The sequence below is a fragment of the Oncorhynchus masou genome, unplaced genomic scaffold (assembly GCF_036934945.1).
Source record: "Oncorhynchus masou masou isolate Uvic2021 unplaced genomic scaffold, UVic_Omas_1.1 unplaced_scaffold_1522, whole genome shotgun sequence".
Lineage (NCBI taxonomy): Eukaryota > Metazoa > Chordata > Actinopteri > Salmoniformes > Salmonidae > Oncorhynchus > Oncorhynchus masou.
Genome location: NW_027005246.1, coordinates 117,318 through 136,339, shown reverse-complemented (window position 1 = coordinate 136,339; position 19,022 = coordinate 117,318). Strand labels below are relative to the sequence as shown.

At 43.7% G+C, this 19,022-nt stretch overlaps 1 protein-coding gene across 1 annotated transcript in view; it reads left to right on the top strand.

Annotated features, from left to right (window-relative positions):
- Positions 1-276: 276 nt before the first annotated feature.
- LOC135531122 (receptor-type tyrosine-protein phosphatase mu-like) overlaps positions 277-19,022 on the top strand; it is a gene marked incomplete at its 5' end in the record, with an annotated part of 120,569 nt that continues 101,823 nt past the window's right edge. The window contains 2 exons of the mRNA XM_064959240.1: positions 277-412; positions 692-725. Of these exons, the coding sequence (XP_064815312.1) occupies positions 277-412; positions 692-725 (170 nt within the window). The remainder of the gene's footprint in view (positions 413-691; positions 726-19,022) is intronic.

The following is a 19,022-nucleotide window of genomic DNA, read 5'->3' as shown; positions in this document are numbered from 1 at the left end:
AAGCCTGTTTGTGTAGTTGTTAATGTTGTCTTGTTGTTGTATAGGAGAGGCCACCCATAAGCCTGTTAGTGTAGTTGTTAATGTTGTCTTGTTGTTGTATAGGAGAGGCCACCCATAAGCCTCTTTGTGTAGTTGTTAATGTTGTCTTGTTGTTGTATAGGAGAGGCCACCCATAAGCCTCTTTGTGTAGTTGTTAATGTTGTCTTGTTGTTGTATAGGAGAGGCCACCCATAAGCCTCTTTGTGTAGTTGTTAATGTTGTCTTGTTGTTGTATAGGAGAGGCCACCCATAAGCCTGTCGCTGTGGAGCCAGAGAAACAGACAGACAACACAGTGAAGATAACCGGCGTAATCGCGGGCATCCTCCTCTTTGTCATCATCTTCCTCGGAGTCATCCTCCTCCTGAAGAAAAGGTGAGCCATTTAGTAGACGTTATATATGTTGTGTAAAGACATATGTTGCTGTATGTTTCTATATGTTATGTGTCCTATGCATTTAATATATACCGCCAGTCTGTGTTGATGTTATTGTCACGTCTACAAACGCTGTTACACAGTGAGACAAACCGAAGAAGCCAAACATTTACAACATGGGGTACATTTGGACAGCTTGATCGTTTACAGTTGTAATCTGGAAGAAGTTTTATTGTTATTTTTTATACGAGTCTCTTCCCCTGTTTTCTCTCCCTAAAGCACAGCAGTGTTGTCAGCGTTGTCAGCGCAAAACGTAAATAATGAATTTGATGATGTTGTTGATACGCTACATTACGTCTGTTTACAGCTATGAGAAACAGTTTGCTGTGAAAGATGAATGTCTCCACGGCCCAATCATACAAGACGCACCACCCCGTTCAATGACACTGGTTTGGAGATGGGAGGAAAAGGGGAAATATTTTGGAGGAATATAGAAGGGAAGATTACAGAATAGGAGATTAGAAGGAAATAATGATGAAAGGCTGGAAGAGAGAAGGGGAAGGAAGAGAGGGAGGAGAGAGAGAGGGAATAGAGAGAGGAGTAGAAGAGAAAGAGAGAACAGAGAGGGAGAGGGAGAGAGGGAATAGAGAGGGGGTAGAAGAGAAAGAGAGGAGAGAGAGGGGGTAGAAGAGAAAGAGAGAACAGAGAGGAGAGAGAGGGGGAATAGAGAGGGGGTAGAAGAGAAAGAGAGAACAGAGAGGAGAGAGAGAGAGGGGGTAGAAGAGAAAGAGAGAAGAGAGAGAGAGAGAGGGGAATAGAGAGCCTTCCTATAACCATGTATTGTAGCTTCAGGCTAAAGTTTACATTATCCCCCTGTCCTTGTTCTCCATGACACCCAGTAGCTTCAGGCTGTTTACATTATCTCCTGTCCTTTAATTTCCATGACACCCAGTAGCTTCAGGCTAAGTTGACATTATCCCCGTCCTTGTTCTCCATGACACCCATTAGTTTCAGGCTAAGTTTACATTATCTCCTGTCCTTGTTCTCCATGACACACAGTAGCTTCAGGCTAAGTTTACATTATCTCCCGTCCTTGTTCTCCATGACACCCATTAGCTTCAGGCTAAGTTTACATTATCTCCTGTCCTTGTTCTCCATGACACACAGTAGCTTCAGGCTAAGTTTACATTATCCCCCGTCCTTGTTCTCCATGACACCCATTAGCTTCAGGCTAAGTTTACATTATCTCCTGTCCTTGTTCTCCATGACACACAGTAGCTTCAGGCTAAGTTTACATTAACTCCCGTCCTTGTTCTCCATGACACCCATTAGCTTCAGGCTAAGTTTACATTATCCCCCGTCCTTGTTCTCCATGACACCCAGTAGCTTCAGGCTAAGTTTACATTATCCCCCGTCCTTGTTCTCCATGACACCCAGTAGCTTCAGGCTAAGTTTACATTATCCCCGTCCTTGTTCTCCATGACACACAGTAGCTTCAGGCTAAGTTTACATTATCCCCCATCCTTGTTCTCCATGACACCCAGTAGCTTCAGGCTAAGTTTACATTATCCCCCGTCCTTGTTCTCCATGACACCCAGTAGCTTCAGGCTAAGTTTACATTACCCCCATTCCTTGTTCTCCATGACACCCAGTAGCTTCAGGCTATGTTTACATTATCCCCCGTCCTTGTTCTCCATGACAACCAGGCCTGAAATAACACACTGTCACTTTATTTATGTGTTCTGTAGATACGTTGGGTGTGCTAATATCTGTGTCCCAAATGGCATCCGACTCCCTATATAGTGACTAGAGCCCTATAGGGATAAAGTAGTGCAGTAGTACGTATTGAATAGGGGGCCATTTGATAGCTGCATTCAATATCTGGACCAAAGGGAACAGAAAGGGGAGGGGGGAAACAGGCCTGTTTTTCAATCCAACTTGTATTATCTGGTCTTTCCCACTGTAACTTTTAGTTTGAAGAGTTAGTTAAGGTAATGGAGGTGGGGGGGTAGATGGAGTGGTAGATGCTAGTCCCTTGGTATTGGAGGTGGGGGGGGTAGATGGAGTGGTAGATGGAGGGGTAGATGGAGGGGTAGATGCTAGTTCCTTGGTATTGGAGGTGGGGGGTAGATGGAGTGGTAGATGGAGTGGTAGATGCTAGTCCCTTGGTATTGGAGGTGGGGGGGTAGATGGAGTGGTAGATGGAGTGGTAGATGCTAGTTCCTTGGTATTGGAGGTGGGGGGGTAGATGGAGTGGTAGATGGAGGGGTAGATGCTAGTTCCTTGGTATTGGAGGTGGGGGGTAGATGGAGTGGTAGATGGAGTGGTAGATGCTAGTTCCTTGGTAATGGAGGTGGGGGGAGATGGAGGGGTAGATGCTAGTTCCTTGGTATTGGAGGTGGGGGTAGATGGAGTGGTAGATGCTAGTTCCTTGGTATTGGAGGTGGGGGTAGATGGAGTGGTAGATGGAGGGGTAGATGCTAGTTCCTTGGTATTGGAGGTTGGGGGTAGATGGAGTGGTAGATGGAGGTAGATGCTAGTTCCTTGGTATTGGAGGTGGGGGGGTAGATGGAGTGGTAGATGCTAGTTCCTTGGTATTGGAGGTGGGGGGGTAGATGGAGTGGTAGGTGGAGGGGTAGATGCTAGTTCCTTGGTATTGGAGGTGGGGGGGTAGATGGAGTGGTAGATGGAGTGGTAGATGGAGGGGTAGATGCTAGTTCCTTGGTATTGGAGGTGGGGGGAGATGGAGGGGTAGATGCTAGTTCCTTGATATCAGAGGTGGGAGTGGTAGATGGAGGGGTAGGTGCTAGTTCCTTGGTTTTGGAGGTGGGGGGTAGATGGAGTGGTAGATGCTAGTTCCTTGGTATTGGAGGTGGGGGGTAGATGGAGTGGTAGATGCTAGTTCCTTGGTATTGGAGGTGGGGGGTAGATGGAGGGGTAGATGCTAGTTCCTTGGTATTGGAGGTGGGGGTAGATGGAGTGGTAGATGCTAGTTCCTTGGTATTGGAGGTGGGGTTAGATGGAGTGGTAGATGCTAGTTCCTTGGTATTGGAGGTGGGGGGGTAGATGGAGTGGTAGATGCTAGTTCCTTGGTATTGGAGGTGGGGGGGTAGATGGAGTGGTAGATGCTCGTTCCTTGGTATCAGAGGTGGGAGTGGTAGATGCTAGTTCCTTGGTTTTGGAGGTGGGGTTAGATGGAGGGGTAGATGCTCGTTCCTTGGTATCAGAGGTGGGAGTGGTAGATGCTAGTTCCTTGGTATTGGAGGTGGGGGGTAGATGGAGGGGTAGATGCTCGTTCCTTGGTATTAAAGGTGGGAGTGGTAGATGCTAGTTCCTTGGTATCAGAGGTGGGGGTAGATGGAGTGGTAGATGCTAGTTCCTTGGTATCAGAGGTGGGAGTGGTAGATGCTAGTTCCTTGGTATCAGAGGTGGGAGTGGTAGATGCTAGTTCCTTGGTATTGGAGGTGGGGGAGATGGAGTGGTAGTTGCTAGTTCCTTGGTATCAGAGGTGGGAGTGGTAGATGGAGTGGTAGATGCTAGTTCCTTAGTATTAAAGGTGGGAGGGGTAGATGCTAGTTCCTTGGTATTGGAGGTGGGGGGGTAGATGGAGTGGTAGTTGCTCGTTCCTTGGTAATAGCGCCTGTTTAAACTGACATTTTTCGAGACCTATACCTAGTTTTTACCAGTAATGTACCTTTTGACGTTTTGTACAGTGTAATATTCCGTATCGCGTGTGCAAACAAACAGTCATGCTATTTTACTGAATTATTTTCGGTGTGACCTAATCAAATGAGACAGGAAGTGGGACATGATTTAAATGGATCCATTTGATTTCATTTGCATTAATTATATCCGATTTACAGTCGTGTTAAGACATTCCAGGTTCCGATTTGGATCTGACTCTTGGAGGTCAAATCGATAGAATCAGGAATTTATCCTAGTGTCTATGTCTTCACACAAATATATGTGACATGAAGTCTGTCGGGGCAGGTTGTTATGGAAACCTGGCTTGGTGAATACATCGAGGAGCTCTTACAACATGACCCGGTACATGAACTATATTCCCGAATATGGATGTATGTTTTTTATGTACGAAGAGGCAGCGCAAATAGATATGACATATGTCCGTTATTAAACATGTCTTAGACAGAACCGGATGTGTGTCCATCAGCTAACAGGAAGTGTGTGTACATCAGCTAACAGGAAGTGTGTGTACATCAGCTAACAGGAAGTGTGTGTACATCAGCTAACAGGAAGTGTGTGTACATCAGCTAACAGGAAGTGTGTGTCCATCAGCTAACCGGTTGTGTGTGTACATCAGCTAACCGGTTGTGTGTGTACATCAGCTAACAGGAAGTGTGTGTACATCAGCTAACAGGAAGTGTGTGTACATCAGCTAACAGGAAGTGTGTGTACATCAGCTAACCGGTTGTGTGTGTACATCAGCTAACCGGTTGTGTGTGTACATCAGCTAACAGGAAGTGTGTGTACATCAGCTAACCGATTGTGTGTGTACATCAGCTAACAGGAAGTGTGTGTACATCAGCTAACCGGTTGTGTGTGTACATCAGCTAACAGGAAGTGTGTGTACATCAGCTAACAGGAAGTGTGTGTACATCAGCTAACAGGAAGTGTGTGTTCATCAGCTAACAGGAAGTGTGTGTACATCAGCTAACCGGTTGTGATTTCTCGACATGACCTCTACTCCAATTGTATTTAGTAACAACTGGCTTTCAAAGTGAGAACGAATCTGTAGAAAGAATCGGCACACATTACACGCCATATAACTCCAAGCTGTAACCTTGCTCTGCACGTTCACTAGTCTGCCTTTCATGTATGCCTGCCTGCCTGCCTGCCTGCCTGCCTACCTGCCTGCCTGCCTGCCTGCCTGCCTACCAGCCTGCCTGCCTGCCTGTCTGCCTGCCTGCCTGCCTGCCTGCCTGCCACCATATGGTTTTTGTCCATTTTATCTATTTTTTCAAACATTAATGTATTTTTACTTTTTCTTTCTTTCCTTCATTCCATACCCCCCCCGTTCCTCCGTCCTCCACTGCTTATAACCTACCACCACCTCACCTAACCACGTACCACCTCACCTACCACGTACCACCTCACCTACCACGTACCACTGGGCAGAAGAACCTACCACTCCTACACTTACTACCTGTAAGTAAACACTGCAACATAACAGTCTTGGTGCTTTTGCTTTTCTTTTTCTGTCGTTGAGACTGGAACCATGTCGTTCGTCTCGACCCCGCAGACCTGAGTCAAATACACATTTCAAATATTTCAGCTACATTTTCGTTTTGATATCCTCTGTACAATAGAACCAATGCAATTGTCATCAAAGCACCTTAGTATTACCAGTCTACCTGGCTGTTATAGGCCTCATTTTAGTTTCAACGTTATGATCAAATTCATGTCACACTATGACATTTGTGTATAAATGATTTAACTAATTAAAGAGGAGCAGTAAAAACAATATAACAATATACACAAGGGGGTGTGGAGGTTATATACAGGGTATTGCGGTACAGAGTCAATGTGGAGGCTATATACAGGGTATTACGGTACAGAGTCAATGTGGAGGCAATATACTGGGTGTTACGGTACAGAGTCAATGTGGAGGCTATATACAGGGTATTACGGTACAGAGTCAATGTGGAGGCTATATACAGTGTATTACGGTACAGAGTCAATGTGGAGGCTATATACAGGGTATTACGGTACAGAGTCAATGTGGAGGCAATATACAGGGTGTTACGGTACAGAGTCAATGTGGAGGCTATATACAGGGTATTATGGTACAGAGTCAATGTGGAGGCTATATACAGGGTATTACGGTACAGAGTCAATGTGGAGGCTATATACAGGGTATTACGGTACAGAGTCAATGTGGAGGCTATATACAGGGTATTACGGTACAGAGTCAATGTGGAGGCTATATACAGGGTATTACGTTACAGAGTCAATGTGGAGGCTATATACAGGGTATTACGGTACAGAGTCAATGTGGAGGCTATATACAGGGTATTACGGTACAGAGTCAATGTGGAAGCTATATACAGGGTATTACGGTACAGAGTTAATGTGGGGGCTATATACAGGGTGTTACGGTACAGAGTCAATGTGGAGACCATATACAGGGTATTACGGTACAGAGTCAATGTGGAGGCAATATACAGGGTATTACGGTACAGAGTCAATGTGGAGGCTATATACAGGGTATTACGGTACAGAGTCAATGTGGAAGCTATATACAGGGTATTACGGTACAGAGTCAATGTGGGGGCTATATACAGGGTGTTACGGTACAGAGTCAATGTGGAGACCATATACAGGGTATTACGGTACAGAGTCAATGTGGAGGCAATATACAGGGTGTTACGGTACAGAGTCAATGTGGAGGCTATATACAGGGTATTACGGTACAGAGTCAATGTGGAGGCTATATACAGGGTATTACGGTACAGAGTCAATGTGGAGGCTATATACAGGATATTACGGTACAGAGTCAATTTGGAGGCTATATACAGGGTATTACGGTACAGAGTCAATGTGGAGGCAATATACAGGGTGTTACGGTACAGAGTCAATGTGGAGGCTATATACAGGGTATTATGGTACAGAGTCAATGTGGAGGCTATATACAGGGTATTACGGTACAGAGTCAATGTGGAGGCTATATACAGGGTATTACGGTACAGAGTCTATGTGGAGGCTATATACAGGGGCACCTGTACAGAGTCAATGTGGAGGCTATATACAGGGTATTACGGTACAGAGTCAATGTGGAGGCTATATACAGGGTGTTACGGTACAGAGTCAATGTGGAGGCTATATACAGGGTGTTGCGGTACAGAGTCAATGTGGAGGCTATATACAGGGTGTTACGGTACAGAGTCAATGTGGAGGCTATATACAGGGTGTTACGGTACAGAGTCAATGTGGAGGCTATACACAGGGTGTTATGGTACAGAGTCAATGTGGAGGCTATATACAGGGTGTTACGGTACAGAGTCAATGTGGAGGCTATATACAGGGTGTTGCGGTACAGAGTCAATGTGGAGACCATATACAGGGTATTACGGTACAGAGTCAATGTGGAGGCTATATACAGGGTATTACGGTACAGAGCCAATGTGGAGGCTATATACAGGGTATTACGGTACAGAGTCAATGCGGAGGCTATATACAGGGTGTTACGGTACAGAGTCAATGTGGAGGCTATATACAGGGTGTTGCGGTACAGAGTCAATGTGGAGGCTATATACAGAGTGTTACGGTACAGAGCCAATGTGGAGGCTATATACAGGGTGTTACGGTACAGAGTCAATGTGGAGGCTATATACAGGGTGTTACGGTACAGAGTCAATGTGGAGGCTATATACAGGGTGTTACGGTACAGAGTCAATGTGGAGGCTATACACAGGGTGTTATGGTACAGAGTCAATGTGGAGGCTATATACAGGGTATTACGGTACAGAGTCAATGTGGAGGCTATATACAGGGTGTTACGGTACAGAGTCAATGTGGAGGCTATATACAGGGTGTTACGGTACAGAGTCAATGTGGAGGCTATACACAGGGTGTTATGGTACAGAGTCAATGTGGAGGCTATATACAGGGTGTTACGGTACAGAGCCAATGTAGAGGCTATATACAGGGTATTACGGTACAGAGCCAATGTGGAGGCTATATACAGGGTGTTACGGTACAGAGCCAATGTGGAGGCTATATACAGGGTATTACGGTACAGAGCCAATGTGGAGGCTATATACAGGGTATTACGGTACAGAGTCAATGCGGAGGCTATATACAGGGTGTTATGGTACAGAGTCAATGTGGAGGCTATATACAGGGTGTTACGGTAAAGAATCAATGTGGAGGCTATATACAGGGTGTTATGGTACAGAGCCAATGTGGAGGCTATATACAGGGTATTACGTTACAGAGCCAATGTGGAGGCTATATACAGGGTGTTACGGTACAGAGTCAATGTGGAGGCTATACACAGGGTATTACGGTACAGAGCCAATGTGGAGGCTATATACAGGGTATTACGGTACAGAGACTGTGAATAGCCTCTTGCACCTGGACTTGGAGCTCCGCCTACCACTTTCCTGTCTCCTTTCAAACTGCAGACAGACTGTACTCAGACATGCTTTCTCCATACAGGGACGCATATTTTATATATTATTAGTACTACATATTTTGTACAATTCACAACAAGCATCATTCTCGTTTTGACCTCCAAACATTTTGTTGTTTATCAAATGATGAACCTAAACTGCATTGATGATAATTTGGCTTCAGAATATGTTTGTGTGGAGACAATCGATATAGTTTACGAATTTCCATTTGGCTTCTAATGATTTACTTTCTTTTGGCTTGTCAAAGTCAGATGTTGAAATGGCTATCTTCACAGGAAACCTTTCTGATCTACTGCTAGTAGTTCATACGTATTGTTTCGGTGGGTACATTCCTGGCTAAAAATACCGGCAACTAAAGCAACCAACAATGCTGTCCTATATATTACATAAAGAATTAGGAATGATCTGATATAATACTATTGTCTGGCACCAAACATCATGCGAAACCCTCCTGTCCTCTACTCTTCTCCTCTTCCGTTGCCCTGCCCAGTTGTATTCTTTCACACTGCTCCTCATCTCTCCATCCCTCCCTCCCTCTCTCATTCCCTCCCTCCCTCTCTCAATCCCTTCCTCCACCTCTCCCTTCATCCACCTCTCCCTTCCTCCATATCTCCCTTCCTCCCTCTTTCATTCCCTCCCTCCCTCCCTCCCTCATCTCTCATTCCCTCCCTCCATCTCTCCCTCCCTCCCTCCCTCTCTCATTCCCTCCCTCCATCTCTCCCTCCCTCCACCTCTCCCTCCCTCCACCTCTCCCTTCCTCCATATCTCCCTTCCACCATCTCTCATTCCCTCCCTCCCTCCCTCCATTTCTCCCTCTCTCATCTCTCATTCCCTCCCTCCCTCCATCTCTCCCTCTCTCATCTCTCATTCCCTCCCTCCATCTCTCCCTCCCTCCACCTCTCCCATCCACCTCTCCCTTCCTCCATATCTCCCTTCCTCCACCTCTCCCTTCCTCCAGCTCTCCCTCCCTCCACCTCTCCCTTCCTCCACCTCTCCCTCCCTCCACCTCTCCCTCCCTCCACCTCTCCCTCCCTCCCTCCACCTCTCCCTCCCTCCACCTCCCTCCCTCCACCTCTCCCTCCCTCCCTCCACCTCTCCCTCCCTCCACCTCTCCCTCCCTCCACCCTCTCCCTTCCTCCACCTCTCCCTTCCTCCACCTCTCCCTCCCTCCACCTCTCCCTCCCTCCACCTCTCCCTCCTCCACCTCTCCCTCCCTCCACCTCTCCTCCCTCCACCTCTCCCTTCCTCCACCTCTCCCTCCCTCCCTCCACCCTCTCCCTCCCTCCCTCCACCTCTCCCTCCCTCCACCTCTCCCTCCCTCCCACCTCTCCTCCCTCCCTCCACCTCTCCCTCCCTCCACCTCTCCCTCCCTCCATCTCTCCCTTCCTCCACCTCTCCCTTCCTCCACCTCTCCCTCCCTCCACCTCTCCCTCCCTCCACCTCTCCCTTCCTCCATCTCTCCCTTCCTCCATCTCTCCCTTCCTCCACCTCTCCCTTCCTCCACCTCTCCCTCCCTCCACCTCTCCATGTAGCTGTGATGATAAGCTGACAAGCCTCTTAACATCAATATTCAGAATTAGCTGAAAATTCTGCTGTCACATGTACATTTTAATCCCAATCTTCCTGCATTATAAGACAATAGCCTTACATTTGCTTCCAAATTCTACTCTGATCTATCCCTTTGTGATAGCCTAAAAATATATTTTAGGATCTTTTGAATAATATGGATCTCTGGATAGGACTCATATCACTTCACTAAACTAGGTTCTCAGAATTAGCTCTGTCGTAGTCATGTTCTCCGTGCATTACAAGGCAATAGCCTTAGATTTTGCATATAGATTCTACTTCACTCTTTTCCCTGTTTGACTACACAAATCACATCAAATGTATTTATAAAGCCCTTCGTACATCAGCTGATATCTCAAAGTGCTGTACAGAAACCCAGGCTAAAACCCCCAAACAGCAAGCAATGCAGGTGTAGAAGCACGGTGGCTAGGAAAAGCTCCCTAGAAAGGCAGGAACCTAGAAAGAAACCTAGAGAGGAACCAGGCTCTGAGGGGTGGCCAGTCCTCTTCTGGCTGTGCCGGGTGGAGATTATAACAGAACATGGCCAAGATGTTCAAACGTTCGATGTGTGCAGCAACTCTACAGTAGAGGAAAGAGGCATAGTCTCTATTCCTCAACTAGAGAGGGATTATACTCTGGCGGTGATCAGACCGTAACTTCTGTTATTCACACCGACGTGGTTTCTCTATTGATATAACTAATGCTCCTCCCACTGTAGCTCCTCCCACTCTAAAGATGAGATCATCAGGATGTACAGGATGTAGAGAATGTTGCATTTCCTGTGGAGTATAACGATATGATTACTGCTTGTGCTGATCACTCTGTTGAAGCATGTATTAATGGAAACCTTGTTGACTGGAATGGGATGTGTGTGTGCGTGTGCGTGTGCGTGTGCGTGTGCGTGTGTGTGTGTGTGTGTGTGTGTGTGTGTGTGTGTGTGTGTGTGTGTGTGAGAGAGACAGAGTGTGTGTGTGTGTGTGTGTGTGTGTGTGTGTGTGTGTGTGTGTGTGTGTGTGTGTGTGTGTGCGCGTGTGTGTGCGCGTGAGAGAGACAGAGTGTGTGTGTGTGTATATGTATGGAACATGTGGCACCAGAATATGCTGTTTATGTGTGTTTGCCAGGACCTCATCAATTCAGTGTAATTAAAGGTCCACTCTGTGATCTGGCATTAATGATCAATCTGCTGTCTGTCATTAAGGATTTAGGTTCATAAGGGATTACTTTGAGGTGGAGGAATGCTAATTTATTAAGTCCCCTTAGGGTTTACTGAGATGGGAAAAATATGATGTATAAGGTCTACTTTTACCCTGAGACGATAAGACGATATTATTTAGGGGGGAATAGTATATGCATTGATTGAAGCTCAATGTTCAATTAAAATGTCCCTACCACCATATCTAAGCCAATATGACATTTCGTAAATCAACTGGGTCCCACAGTCGACAGTGCATGTCAGAGCAAAAATCAAGCCACGAGATTGAAGGAATTGTCCGTAGAGCTCAGAGTCAGGATTGTGTCGAGGCACATATATCTTGGCGAAGGGTACCAAAACATTTCTGCAGTATTGAAGGTTTTTAAATGATATCACTGAAGCCCTTGACAAAAAAAACAGCACTGTGTCGTACTTTTTATTGATCTCTCTAAGGCCTTTGATACAGTTGATCAATAGCTGTACTAAGGCAGAGATTGTCGAGTGTAGGTCTTTCAGAGCATGCAGTTGTATGGTTAGCTAACTATCTGTCTGATAGAACTCAGTGCACTCAATTTGATGGGCTTATGTCTGTTAAATTGTCTGTCTTTAATGGTGTGCCACAAGGCTCTGTACTTGGTCCTCTCTTATTCACTATTTATATAAACGATTTAGACAAAAAATGTCCAAAATGCACAACATCATTTTTATGCTGATGATACTGTTATTTACTGTTGTGCCTCATCTCTCACAAAATCTTTCCAGAACTTGCAAACTGCTTTTTATACCATTTAACATACCTTGTGTCAATTGAAGCTTATCCTCAATACTGACTAACAAAACAAATGGTGTTTTCTAAAGCAAGAAATATGAATGAACCTTTTACCTATTCCTACCTGTCAGGGCAAGGAGATTGAGGTTGTGACCTCATATAAATATCTTGGAATTTTAATTGATGACGGCCTCTCTTTTTAAAATTCATATTCAACAATTTACAAAACAATTTAAGCTGAAATTGGGATTTTATTTTAAGAATAAGGCCTGTTTTTCTTTTGAAGCCAGAAGGAGGCTAGTATCAGCTACATTTATGCCTTTACTAGACTATGGGGAAATTTTATATATGAATGCTTCCGCTCAGTGTTTGAGATTAATTGACACCCATTACCATGGCACTTTGAGATTTATTTTAAACTGCAAAAACCTTACGCACTCCGGAAGAGGACTGATTCCCCTGACCTGTCAATGTTTTTAATTTGCTGTTTTTGATTTTGTTACACTCTTGTGAATTCTATGGTTTTTACTAGTTTACTTGTAGTTTTTCATGTTGTCTGTCTGTCATTTTTGTAATGACTTGGTGCCTCCTATCTTGGCCAGGACGCTCTTGAAAAAGAGATTTTAAATCTCAATGAGCCCTTCCTGGTTAAATAAAGGTTAAATAAAAAATAAAATAAAATAAGGTCCCCAAGAACACAGTGGCTCCATCATTCTTAAATGGAAGAAGTTTGGAACCATGAAGACTCTTGTTAGAGCTGGCCGCCAAACTGACCAATCGGAGGAGAAGGGCCTTGGTCAGGGAGCTGACCAAGAACCTGATGGTCTATCTGACAGAGCTCCAGAGTCCCTCTATTGAGTTGGGAGAACCTTCAGAAGGACAACCTTCTCTGCAGCACTCGACCTATGAGGCCCTTTATGGTAGAGTGGCCAGACAGAACTACAGTAAAAACTGCCCTTATCAGCCTGGATGTTATAGTGGAACTACAGTAAAACCACCCTTATCAGCCTGGATGTTATAGTGGAACTACAGTAAAACCACCCTTATCAGTCTGGATGTTATAGTGGAACTACAGTAAAACCGCCCTTATCAGCCTGGATGTTATAGTGGAACTACAGTAAAACCGCCCTTATCAGCCTGGATGTTATAGTGGAACTACAGTAAAACCACCCTTATCAGCCTGGATGTTATAGTGGAACTACAGTAAAACCACCCTTATCAGCCTGGATGTTATAGTGGAACTACAGTAAAACCATCCTTATCAGCCTGGATGTTATAGTGGAACTACAGTAAAACCACCCTTATCAACCTGGATGTTATAGTGGAACTACAGTAAAACCACCCTTATCAGCCTGGATGTTATAGTGGAACTACAGTAAAACCACCCTTATCAACCTGGATGTTATAGTGGAACTACAGTAAAACCACCCTTATCAGCCTGGATGTTATAGTGGAACTACAGTAAAACCACCCTTATCAACCTGGATGTTATAGTGGAACTACAGTAAAACCACCCTTATCAGCTTGGATGTTATAGTGGAACTACAGTAAAAACTGCCCTTATCAGCCTGGATGTTATAGTGGAACTACAGTAAAACCACCCTTATCAGCCTGGATGTTATAGTGGAACTACAGTAAAACCACCCTTATCAGCCTGGATGTTATAGTGGAACTACAGTAAAACCACCCTTATCAACCTGGATGTTATAGTGGAACTACAGTAAAACCACCCTTATCAACCTGGATGTTATAGTGGAACTACAGTAAAAACACCCTTATCAGCCTGGATGTTATAGTGGAACTACAGTAAAACCACCCTTATCAGCCTGGATGTTATAGTGGAACTACAGTAAAACCACCCTTATCAACCTGGATGTTATAGTGGAACTACAGTAAAACCACCCTTATCAACCTGGATGCTATAGTGGAACTACAGTAAAACCACCCTTATCAGCCTGGATGTTATAGTGGAACTACAGTAAAACCACCCTTATCAGCCTGGATGTTATAGTGGAACTACAGTAAAACCACCCTTATCAACCTGGATGTTATAGTGGAACTACAGTAAAACCACCCTTATCAGCTTGGATGTTATAGTGGAACTACAGTAAAACCGCCCTTATCAGCCTGGATGTTATAGTGGAACTACAGTAAAACCACCCTTATCAGCCTGGATGTTATAGTGGAACTACAGTAAAACCACCCTTATCAGCCTGGATGTTATAGTGGAACTACAGTAAAACCACCCTTATCAACCTGGATGTTATAGTGGAACTACAGTAAAACCACCCTTATCAGCCTGGATGTTATAGTGGAACTACAGTAAAACCACCCTTATCAGCCTGGATGTTATAGTGGAACTACAGTAAAACCACCCTTATCAGCCTGGATGTTATAGTGGAACTACAGTAAAACCACCCTTATCAGCCTGGATGTTATAGTGGAACTACAGTAAAACCACCCTTATCAGCCTGGATGTTATAGTGGAACTACAGTAAAACCACCCTTATCAGCCTGGATGTTATAGTGGAACTACAGTAAAACCACCCTTATCAGCATGGATGTTATAGCGATATGGTTTGGCAGCTAAATGGAGCCTCTAGATTCAGACCTTTGTCAAGCACTTCATCTCCCATCGTTCAGCAGACAAAGAGCTTTGGAAATGAACACTTTTCAAGGTTGTTTTGATTGTACGCCGGTAAAGAACTGGATGTTAAAGCGATTACAGTGATGCAGCACACACACACACACACACACACACACACACACACACACACACACTGAGCTGAACTGTAGCCTACAGGTGGAGAATGCCATTGTGTGGGTCGTGAATGCACAACGATTCAATGGAGTCTTCATAAGCTAGTAGAGTGGGTAGACAGACATACAGACAGATACAGTAGATACGTAGGGAGAGAGACAGTAGATACGTAGAGAGAGACAGTAGATATGTAGAGAGAGAGAGAGACAGTAGATACGTAGAGAGAGAGACAGTAGATACGTAGAGAGAGAGACAGTAGATATGTAGAGAGAGAGACAGTAGATATGTAGAGAGAGAGACAGTAGATATGTAGAGAGAGAGACAGTAGATACGTAGAGAGAGATACAGTAGAGAGAGATAAATTATATATGTAGAGAGAGAGACAGTAGATATGTAGAGAGAGAGACAGTAGATATGTAGAGAGAGAGACAGTAGATATGTAGAGAGATATACAGTAGAGAGAGAGACGGTAGATACGTAGAGAGAGAGACAGTAGATATGTAGAGAGAGATACAATAGATACGTAGAGAGAGACAGTAGAAATGTAGAGAGAGATACAGTAGATATGTAGAGAGAGAGACAGTAGATATGTAGAGAGAGAGACAGTAGATACGTAGAGAGAGAGACAGTAGATATATATAGAGAGACAGTAGATACGTAGACAGAGATACAATAGATATGTAGAGAGATACAGTAGATATGTAGAGAGAGATACAGTAGATATGTAGAGAGAGATACAGTAGATATGTAGAGAGAGAGACAGTAAGATACGTAGAGAGAGAGACAGTAGATATATATAGAGAGACAGTAGATACGTAGAGAGAGATACAATAGATATGTAGAGAGATACAGTAGATATGTAGAGATAGATACAATAGATATGTAGAGAGATAAAATAGATATGTAGAGAGATACAGTAGATACGTAGAGAGAGATACAGTAGATACGTAGAGAGAGATACAGTAGATATGTAGAGAGAGAGACAGTAGATATGTAGAGAGAGATACAATATATATGTAGAGAGAGATACAGTAGATATGATAGAGAGAGACAGTAGATACGATAGAGAGATACAGTAGATATGTAGAGAGAGACAGTAGATACGGAGAGAGAGAGACAGTAGATACATAGAGAGAGATACAGTAGATATGTAGAGAGAGACAGTAGATACGGAGAGAGCGAGACGGTAGATACATAGAGAGAGATACAGTAGATATGATAGAGAGAGACAGTAGATATGATAGAGAGAGACAGTAGATATGATAGAGAGAGACAGTAGATATGATAGAGAGAGACAGTAGATATGATAGAGCGAGACAGTAGATACATAGATAGATACAGTTGATACGTAGAGAAAGATACAGTAGATATGTAGAGAGAGACAGTAGATATGTAGAGAGATACAGTAGATATGGAGAGAGAGACAGTAGATATGTAGAGAGAGATACAGTAGATATATATAGAGAGAGACAGTAGATACGTAGAGAGATACAGTAGATACGTAGAGAGAGATACAGTAGATATGTAGAGAGAGAGAGACAGTAGATATATAGAGAGAGATACAGTAGATATGTAGAGAGAGATACAGTAGATATATAGAGAGAGATACAGTAGATACATAGAGAGAGAGAGACAGTAGATATATATAGAGAGAGACAGTAGATACGTAGAGAGAGACAGTAGATATTTAGAGAGAGAGACAGTAGATATATATAGAGAGATACAGTAGATATATATATATAGAGAGAGATACAGTAGATATATATAGAGAGAGATAAAATAGATACGATAGAGAGAGAGACAGTAGATACGTAGAGAGAGATACAATAGATACGATAGAGAGAGATACAGTAGATATGATAGAGAGATACAGTAGATACGATAGAGAGATACAATAGATACGATAGATATATATATACAGTAGATATAGAGAGAGATACAGTAGATATTGAGAGATACAGTAGATATGTAGAGAGATACAGTAGATACGATAGAGAGATACAATTAGATACGTAGAGAGAGATACAATAGATACGTAGAGAGAGATACAATAGATATGTAGAGAGAGATACAGTAGATACGTAGAGAGAGATACAATAGATATGTAGAGAGAGATACAGTAGATATGTAGAGAGAGATACAGTAGATACGTAGAGAGAGATACAGTAGATACGTAGAGAGAGATACAATAGATATGTAGAGAGAGATACAGTAGATACGTAGAGAGAGAGACAGTAGATACGGAGAGAGAGACAGTAGATATGGAGAGAGAGACAGTAGATACATAGAGAGAGATACAGTAGATATAGAGAGAGATACAGCAGATATGCAGAGAGAGATACAGTAGATATATAATATATATATATAATATATATAAATATAATATATAATATAGTACATATAATAATAATAATATGTACACATTCACAATGATAACAACTGAAACCAGGATAAATGACCATTGGTAGTAGGGGTACCCCTCCCCCCCAGTCATTATTCCCTGTTGGTGACACACACACGCACACACACACACACACACACGCACACGCATACACACACACACAGTTCCCTGAGATACAGTTCCCTGTGTGTGTGTGTGTGTGTGTGTGTGTGTGTGTGTGTGTGTGTGTGTGTGTGTGTGTGTGTGTGTGTCACCAACAGGGTTAGGTTTAGAGCTGTAGCCTCAGAGAGAGAGAGAGAGAGATACAGTAGATATATAGAGAGAGAGAGAGACAGTAGATACGGAGAGAGAGACAGTAGATACGGAGAGAGAGAGACAGTAGATACACAGAGAGATACAGTAGATATTTAGAGAGAGACAGTAGATATGATAGAGAGAGACAGTTGATACGTAGAGAGAGATACAGTAGATATGTAGAGAGAGACAGTAGATATGTAGAGAGAGATACAGTAGATATATATAGAGAGAGACAGTAGATACGTAGAGAGATACAGTAGATATATATAGAGAGAGACAGTAGATACGTAGAGAGATATACAGTAGATATATAGAGAGAGATACAGTAGATATGTAGAGAGAGACAGTAGATATGTAGAGAGAGATACAGTAGATATATATAGAGAGAGACAGTAGATACGTAGAGAGATATACAGTAGATATATAGAGAGAGATACAGCATACACACACACACAGTTCCCTGAGATACAGTTCCCTGTGTGTGTGTGTGTGTGTGTGTGTGTGTGTGTGTGTGTGTGTGTGTGTGTGTGTGTGTGTGTGTGTGTGTGTGTGTGTGTCACCAACAGGGTTAGGTTTAGAGCTGTAGCCTCAGAGCAGCTAAATTAGACCGATCCTGCTGAGTGGAGGGGTTTTGAAGTTCTCTGTAACATGTTTCCACACAAACACAACCCATCCCCGACTACATGCACAATGCCCACGGTCATTTTGTTATTCAAACCTGAGATTTAGATGATCACTCAGATTGTAGATGTTCTGTATAGGCTCACATAACAACAGGGTTATATTCAGCTCGATTCCAGGGTTGTCATCCAGGGATCATCAGCGAGTTAAATTCAGGGTTGTTGTCACCCAGGGATAATCATCTAGATTCAGGGTTGTTGTCACCCAGGGATAATCATCTAGATTCAGGGTTGTTGTCACCCAGGAATAATCATCTAGATTCAGGGTTGTCGTCGCCCAGGGATCATCATCTAGATTCAGGGTTGTCGTCGCCCAGGGATCATCATCGAGATTCAGTATTGTTGTCACCCAGGGATAATCATCGAGATTCAGGGTTGTCATCACCCAGGGATAATCATCTAGATTCAGGGTTGTTGTCACCCAGGGATAATCATCTAGATTCAGGGTTGTCATCACCCAGGGATCATCATCGAGATTCAGGGTTGTCGTCGCCCAGGGATCATCAGCTAGATTCAGGGTTGTCGTCGCCCAGGGATCATCAGCTAGATTCAGCTGCCAGTAGTCAATCCACTAATTACAGTTTCCATGGCAGATATATATACAATCTCTCTGAAAACGTACTGAATCATTTAGTTTGGATTGTCCTCGTCATAGCTTATGTAGTGTAGGTATATGTCCAACTCCAAGCTCTGCTTGGTCTCTTTAGAAACATACTGAGACATTCATGGTTTATATTGTTTTGGAACAACCATGAGGGAACAATAGCAACATAGTGGAGAGGACTCCCAAA